Raw genomic sequence first — 9,234 nt, 5'->3', positions numbered from 1 at the left:
TTGTATTTATTATACACGCTATAACTCACTTAAAAACTGAATTATCGTAAAAATACTTCCAACAAAACACAGATAATGTTCTTACCATCAAGTTTCATAATAGGTTGATTCACTCTAAGTTTTAAGCCAACGGCATACAACTTGAATTTCTGAGCGTAAATTTGGTATGTTACGCGTTTGTATGACGGAGACAACACATGCGGGTGTGGCGTCCTCTTAATACTTAGCCACTTACCTAGGTACCTGGTACATAGTATTAAATGACAACACGTAAAATCTGTATTTTATATATATAATAATAATATATTACCGACATTGGATAAATTATTATTAATAGATCAATATTTTCTAATTGCAACGTGACCACATGGTATTGTAGCCTATAGGGACAGTAGTGCGTGGATTTAAAAGTTTTAAAAAATAATAAGAAGTGCGTAAAGCTAGATAATGAGACATTAAAAAAAAAAAATAACCTACACTAAAACCTTCTCTTTAAAACTACCCATTTTCCTAACAATCAAACACATTACACTTATAAATATTAATATTTAATAGTCAAAATAACAAAACATATACAAAGATTTACATAACTCATGAAAGTTAAATACTATTTAATATGCACATGGTATGTACATTGTACATAATAATATGATATAGTTTGCCTATATATGCTATAATATTGTTGTTATCGACGATGCACGACGTCGTCATTTCGGAAAAAAATAAATACCAACACTAAAATCTGAAAATAAACAAAAATAAAAACCAATTACCTATTGATATTACGATTTTACGGTTTTGTGCGATGTCGATGTGGTCCTGTAACTTTAACAGTATTCAGTTGTGAACTTTTGGTTTCACAGTAACAGTATTCACGTTGATAGTTAAAACATTAAAATTAAAAAGGTGGGTAAGTGGATGTCGCTCTGCTGTACAGTAGGTTACAAGACGTGGGTCACTGTTACTGATGGCGTTTAATTTGAATTCAATGATATAATATCATTGTATGAAAAAATACGATTCTGAGCGAAAACGGTCAGTCAGCCTATGATATTAGTATATTATTACTAAGTATATTTGATGATATTAAGGTGAATTAAGCAATTTATGTATAATCTATTTACGTGGAACCCTGTTTTAAATTTTCAATCCTTAGCTATAAAAGTTGAACATTTTATACATTTTTAACTACAAAATAATTATTAAATTTTAAATTTGATAAATTTTGTCAAAATTCAAACTTTAAATGCTTATAAAAAAAAATTGTGCGTATGTATTTTTAAAATTTTTCAACTGCCACGGTAACAATATATCAGAAGCCTTGTATTAAATTTTCACGTTTTTTTATCCAACAAATAAAATTTTATTGATATTTATAGAAAAAAAAACTAAAAAAATTGAAAACTGACAATGTCCGTAAACATTTCAAAAAGAGTTAAATTATTTTCAAAATGTTATCATGTATAGAAAATGCTAATATACACATTCAGTGAAATTTTCAAGTATCTACAGTCATTTGTCTTTTAATTACAATAAAATAAGAAAATCGTTACATGAGAAATCGAGTGAATATCAAATGTTGTAAAAATATGAATTTCAAACGCTCATAAAAATTTAATTTGACTTTCTTTTAGAAATTTTTTTTTTGATAAAGGTAGACAAACTTATGAGGAATCTTGTATTACATTTTCAAATCTTAGATTTAAAAAGAAAAATTTTTACGAATTCTCAACTCAAAATAATTTGCTAATTTTTGTGATTTTTCCGTATTTTGTCAAGAATTGAACTTTAAACGCGTATAAAAAAACTGTGACTAAGGATTTTTAATTTTTTTCATCTGCCTTTGAAACAATATACTAGGAGCCTTCTATTAAATTTTCAAGGTTTTTTATTCAACAAATAAAATTGTATTGATATTTATAGAAAAAAAAACTAAAAAAAATGGAAACTGAAAATGTCCGTAAAGAGCTCAAAATAAGTCAAAATATTTTCAAAACTTTATCGTGTATAAAAAATGCAAAAATAAACAACCAGTGAAAATTTCATGCATCTACGGTCATTCGTTTTAGAGTTACACCAAAAACCAAAATCGATTTTGTTAATTGATTTTTTATTTTTTGTAAAAATCGATTTTGCGTAAAAATTCCCGTTTTTCCTTAATTTAAATTTCTTTTAAATGTTTACTTTTGACCCCCAAAAGTACCAACTAGATTCACTTTCCTATCAGAAAAGTTACTGTTGAAGAAAATCCAAGCATTTTTACTGTCCTAAAAGGTGATGAAAGGCACAAAAAAAAAATAAAAATAAAAATAAAAAATAAAAAAAAACACACATCATTGTAAAATCAATACATTCATCGTTTCACTCAGAATCTAGAAAATATCAAAAAATAAATAAGAACAAAATATTGTACATACAGGGTGGGTCAACTACAACTGTCAATTAAAAATGAGATAATATTTCCCCCCCCTACAGTAAAATTGTAAGTTGGAGGTAATATAATATAACCTACCTGTTTAAAATATACTATGATATATTTACCTCTCAGGTGCACTTATAGTAGGATATTTTTACCCCGCCGGTAAAAATGTGTTTATAAGGGGGGTAAAATTATCCTAGAAAATAATTACCGACCAGTTAAGTATATACTAGGGCATAGTACATATATTTACCTACCAGGCACCAATGGCTATAAGTATATTATTTTTTTATTATTAACTATAGAATTATTTGATTGGTTATTATTTTTACTTTAATTTTATGAAGATCCAGTATGTTTTGTTTTCGCCCATGGGAAGATAACAAACAAACAAATGAAGTAAACAACTTAGATTTGTTGGGTTGTGATATTATGAATAGTGATATGGTACAGAAGAATTTAGAAAACTGCAGTTATACAAAAGATTATAATAATTGTGTAGAAATGGAAATAGATACAAAATATGCAATTATAAATGGAAATAATGTAGAAGATGATGATAATTTATTCCATTTTAAAGAAACGAGTAAGTATTATTAATTTAGGATTTTTTTAATTTTTTAGTAGTTAATTTAGTAGTACTTTTTTCATCGTGCTGTATAAAAATTCTCCAAGAATGTATGAATGTATTTTAGCTGTTTTTTTTTTATAAAATATTAAATTAAATTAAATTATATAGATACACAACGATTATACCTACATAATTAATAAATTAAAGATCTCACGTCACCTATAAGTAGTTAATTATACAGGTAAAACAATATACAATACTTTAACACATTTTTTTTATTAGAATGTGATGATAACATTGATGTTACAAGAAATAATGATATTGATATGGAACGAAAGTATAAGCATGCCGAGTTAAGAGATGTCATGCAATTTCTGATAAATAATAATTATCCACCGTACATACAGAAACGCAATGATAAATCTAATTTTCGGAAACAGTGCAAACCTTATGACATTGTAAAAGGAATATTAGTTTATAAGAAAACTAATGCACGTGTTATATTAGATAAAAGCGAAAAAATTAAAATAATGAAGATGATACATAGCGGGTCCAATGAAAGTGAAGAATCATCTGCATTATCATCTCACAGAGGACGAGACACAACACAACGCATGATAAAAAAAAGGTTAACATTTTATTGTACTATTAAATTAATTATTTTCCCGTGTAACTTGGGACAAATTTTTGAAAATTATTTTTTATATTATATTAATTAAGTACAGGCATACCACTAATGATATTTACCATATTTGTTGGAGGGGAGGGGGTCTAAGCACCCCAGCCCCCTAGTTGGACTTATGTTTATGAAATATAAATGAGAATATGTTATTATTAAGGTTTAAAACCTAGTATCAGGTATTTTTAAAGTAATTATTCAATATATAACATAAATATTTAGATACTTTTGGCCCCATATGGCAGATGATGTCCGTGCTTATATCCAAGAATGTGAAGCTTGCCAGAAAGTGAATCCAGCTACTTTGAAAGTTGTTCCAGAATTACAATCTATTGAAGTTCCAAAACAGGTGATGATATCATTAACATCCAGTGAAGGTTCGAATTAGTCCGATTAAGAGGACGCTATACACACATGTGTTGTTTCCGTCTTACTAATGTACAGAATAGCAAAAACTGTTTTAAAATATCCGAAATATTATAGTTAGGTATATACCTTAATCCTTTATCTACACAACTGTAAAATATGCACAAAGCCATATTTTACCTACATTTATTTAAAAACCATAAATTATTGATAATAATTAGTACTTCATTAATTGTATTAATACTTAATTGTATACTCAAATAAAAATAAATAACAATAAATTAATAACATACATTAAAAGTTTAAAGTGCACATGAATAATATTTTTAAATTATAACAAAATAATTATATTGTTATTCTTCGTCTAAATATCAATTTTTTTCCAAATTTTACCTTAAAATATCTATAAAAAAAACTGTGTATAATATACAATTTAGATTTCTTGGTTACAGTCACGATGTAGAGAAGATCTTCTCTACATTGTGGTTACAGTAGATATTAACTACTTATGAGACACCTTGTTTTATATTTTAAATATTGAGTTGAACCTTTTATTAAGTATCAAGTATTTTGACCAGGCGGAAAATTTTTTATCGACGGTAATCAAATTTAAAAAAAAACTAATAAAAAACATTTTCTTATGCTTAGAAATTGCTTAAAAATTCAAAATAATTTGAAAATTTCATGGTAGATAGAAAATGCTAATATAAATATTTGGTGAAAATTGCATGTCTCTACGTGGTTATTTTTTTTTAGAGTTACACTAAAAAAACCAAAATCGATTTTGTCGAATACGGGTTTTGCGAAAAAATCTTCGGTTTTCCTTAAATTTTTTTTGATTTTTTTTTCCTTTTTACCGTTCTAAGTATCATGTAAATTCACTAATTTACTATTATGAAGTAGAATATCAAAGCATTTATCCAAAATGTAATAAAAACAAAAATAAACAAAAAATAAAAATATATTATTGTAAAATCCAATGCATTCATCACTCCACTCAAAATCTAAAATATGAAACTTAAAAACAAATTCAAAGCAATGTTGGAAACTGGAAATATACTGAGATATACATAAAATCTTTAATCTCGGAGTAAAATGTTTAGGTACAATATTATTGTATAATAATATTCTTGGTGTGTTACGTTTTTGTATGCCGATATTTCAAACGAGAATTCAATATTTTGTGTCACAATAATAAAGTCTAGAGGAAACATTTTTACGTTTATTTTATAGTAAAAAAATGTTTGAACTCATATTTTTTGACTAATTATCAGTATTATATAAGTATCCATTAAAAAATGAAAATTTATATTTTCAATGAATCAAAACATACAAATTTAAATTTTTATAAGTTCTGCATTATACTTCTATATATAACATAATGTTTATCAAAATAATGATAAGAAATTATTACAAACAGTTTAAAAACATAAACTATTGAGAATTTTAACAAATAAAAACTAAAAATTTTAATTTTAATATTTTAGGTGTTCCGTCAAATTGGAGTCGATCTGATGACACTTCCTGAAGTTGATGGTTATAAGTACGTTGTAGTGGCTATCGACTATTTTTCAAAATGGTCCGAAGCTAGGCCATTATATGATAAAACTGCAGTTTCGGTAGCAAGATTTTTGTACGACGATATAATTTGTCGACACGGGTGTCCCAGGATTCAAATAAACGATCAAGGACGGGAATTTTTGAATTCCTTAAATGATGAGCTCTCTCGCCTAACAGGAACTCAACAAAGAGTCACATCAGCATACCATCCACAGGCAAATGGCCTAGTCGAACGGCAAAATCGAACAATTAAAAATTGTTTACTCAAAGTGCTGCAAAATAATGTATATAAATGGCCTTCTATTTTACAGGGAGTTTTATTTGCTCACCGAACTGCACAACATTTCTCTACAGGATATTCTCCATTTAAAATGCTATACCAACGTGAAGCAACACTCCCGATTGATGTTGATGGTAGTTCGGAAAACGAAGAAGAAAAATGTGAAAATGGTATGATAGAAAATACATTTAATCAAGAAGATTTTGATAAAACATTAGAAAAAATGATAAATATGAGGAACATTATGGAAAACCACGCTAAACAAAATATTGGAGAGGCTCAAAAACGACAACGACTATCATATGCAAAACGGCACAACACTGGCTATATATTTAAAGAAAATGATAAAGTCTTAGTAAGAAATTTAAGGAGAGATGACCGAAAGGGTGGCTGGAAATATGTACCTTGGGAAGGACCTTATACTATTGTATCAATTAATAAAGGAAATACGTGTACATTAAAATCCAAAAACAAAATTTTAGCAAAAAAACAACATTTAAGTAACCTTAAATATTTTAAAGAATCTTCTAACACTAATATAGTTGACTTGAAAAATAATGTTGAAGAAAAACTAATAGGGGAAAACGATGAAAATATGAATGAAGACTTCAACGGAGGATTATATACAAAATTAAATACGCTAAAAGTCGAAGAAGTTGGAAAAATAAAACGTAAAGAACTAACAAGTTTAATGGAAGGAGAATTAGACGAAGATAAAGAAAAACAAATAAATAATGATATGGTCGATAATGTTGATGACGTGGTGTGTACGAGCCTTTCAGTAGTTGATAAACGTCGTCGGGTATTTAATCCAATTGCAAAACCATGGCAGATTCTAAAATGCGCACAATTAAAATTAAACCTTACTAAAGTACTGGAATTTAAAGGAAGAGGAACATTTTTAAACAAACCAGCAGAAACAAAAAATATTATAGGAGACGGTAATTGCCTATATAGGGCATTATCATACTGGATAACAGGCACAGAGGACAATCATATGGAAATACGTAAACGTATTGCTGAGGTACGTAATATTATGCACATTTAATAAAAGGTATAAATAATTTTTTTATGATTTTGTTTTAAATTACTCTAGGTGGTTAAAACTAATATAAATATCAACCACTATATTGGCGGGGACGATAAAATCGGTATTTATTTAGAAAAAAATAAAATAGATAATAATGGTAAGATTTATTATACTAACTTATCCAAATACAAAAACATAAATGCAATAGAATTATCAAGAACTAATTATTTCTTATATATATTTATTTTTAAAAACATTTTGTGCAATGTAAATATGATTTTTTTTAGGTGTTTGGGGTACTGATGTTGAAATTTTTGCTGCAGCTCAATTATTAAAAACATCAATTTATGTCTATGCAACAACAACAAATACATGGCAACTTTTTAATAAAAACCTTAATTTAAAAAAAAATATTTATCATACTGAACGATGCATTTATATAAGAAACATAGGTAATGTACACTTTGATGTGGTTCTAGGTGTTGTATAGTGTAATAATTTTTATAAAGTTATAAAGTGTACAAGAAAGCTAAAGTAAGCTAGTATATTTAAAAATCAAATTTAAAAAAAAATTGTCATTCGTTATTTTATTATTTTAATTTCATACCCTTATGTATTCTTCAATAATTAATTGGTTTAGATAATTATTTAATTTTCAGATTTTTGGTGGATCAAGGACGCTATTGTCTATTAGTTCATACAAAATGAATACCTTAATAAGTGGACTTTTGCATATAAAATACTCTATGACAAAAATATGAAGGTTAATACATTTATCATTTTCTACCTATAATCAGTATTTACTAATATAGTATAATATTATGTATTAAATATATATGGGCACGGACAAATCTGAAATCGGGGACATTTTCGTGAAGAAAGGTATATTGTTTCAAGTGAGCGTACACAGCCTAGGATTACCCTCGGGATTACCAGTCAGCAGTTGTATTATTTTTAAATTTTAGTTTAAAAGTAATTACATAATATTATTATAGAAATGGGACTACAATTATGTAGGTAGTAAAATTACCCCAGCTACGGTAAAATTTGTTTGGTAAGTAAAAACTAATTGTAACGCTAGGAAATTTTTACCCCAACGGTAAAATTTGTAGGTGGGTAAAAATCAACAGTTCCTTTAGGCGATTTTTACCCCAAGTGATTTTTACCCACCACGGTAAAATTTGTTGGTGGGTAAAAATCGCCTGTTACGTTAGGCGATGTTTACCTCAGGCGATTTTGACCTCCTACGGTAAAATCTGTAGGTGGGTAAAAATCGCCTGTTAAGTTAGGCGATGTTTACCTCAGGCGATTTTGACCTCCTACGGTAAAATCTGTAGGTGGGTAAAAATCGCCTGTTACGGTAGGCGATTTTTACCTCAGGCAATTTTTACCCCCCGGTAAAATCTGTTGGTGGGTAAAAATCGCCTGTTACGGTAGGCGATTTTTACCTCAGGCGATTTTTACCCCCCGGTAAAATTTATAGGGGGGTAAAAATCGCCTGTTACACCGGTTAGCAAGTGATGCGATTGAAATAAGGCAACCAAGACCACGTGCACAAGACAAAAAAATAAAAACCGGACTAACCAAGTTGAGGTAAAATAATGGGTCTAATGATTTTATCAGAACCTACGACGGCAATTTGGAAGGAATCATTTAGTGGGTTCTATGAAACATTGTAATTTTCTAACTGTATAGGTAGTATTAATGTAAACATGTAACTATTAAATATTTAAATGCCCAGACAACAAAAAAGTGTTCACTTGTGTTAATGGCAATAATTGATCCAGATTGATTAAGATTATAAATTACCTATATTTGAAATTAGAATATCAATCAAAAGGGAAAATGCAAATTAATTATTCAAAACTGAGTATATGACTAAATGATAAAGTATAGCCTGGTGGGCAATTATGTAAAAAATAATAATGCATAATGGTTGTGAAAAAATGTGCTTTTGCAACGGCATCAGCGGACTGCATATTGTAATAATGACAAGCGAAAAAACGTATAAAACATAAATGTAAACATAACCCTGAAAAACAACAGGTACAATAAAATACATTTCGGGGACGTACCACAGTACAACCGCGGTTCTACCTAACTCGGTGATAAAGATATAAATGATAACATAAAATGAGATTAATAATTAATTAACACCGCCCGCCTTGAGCGTCAGTCTTAAAAAAAAAACGTTGAGGTAACTAAGATTTATTGATATTCAATGGGTAACTTAAGAAGTTTAGTGATGGGTCTCTTGTAAGTGGAGTGGGCTGTGCGGATGATGACGACTCGCACCAGGTATGTTCAATTGAAATTTAAGGCGAAAAAT

The 9,234-nt window shown here is 28.3% G+C and overlaps 1 protein-coding gene across 1 annotated transcript; it reads left to right on the top strand.

Annotated features, from left to right (window-relative positions):
• The first annotated feature begins 5,426 nt into the window (after positions 1-5,426).
• Positions 5,427-7,543, top strand: LOC107883393. The gene is made up of 2 exons (XM_029486063.1): positions 5,427-6,899; positions 6,972-7,543. The coding sequence occupies exons 1-2, from the start codon at positions 5,550-5,552 to the stop codon at positions 7,206-7,208; spliced, it is 1,587 nt and encodes a 528-aa protein (XP_029341923.1). The 5' UTR covers positions 5,427-5,549; the 3' UTR covers positions 7,209-7,543.
• The last annotated feature ends 1,691 nt before the right edge of the window (positions 7,544-9,234 follow it).

This window comes from Acyrthosiphon pisum, chromosome X (assembly GCF_005508785.2).
Source record: "Acyrthosiphon pisum isolate AL4f chromosome X, pea_aphid_22Mar2018_4r6ur, whole genome shotgun sequence".
NCBI lineage: Eukaryota > Metazoa > Arthropoda > Insecta > Hemiptera > Aphididae > Acyrthosiphon > Acyrthosiphon pisum.
Note: the sequence above shows the minus strand (reverse complement) of the source record. Positions and strands in the feature narration are given on the sequence as shown.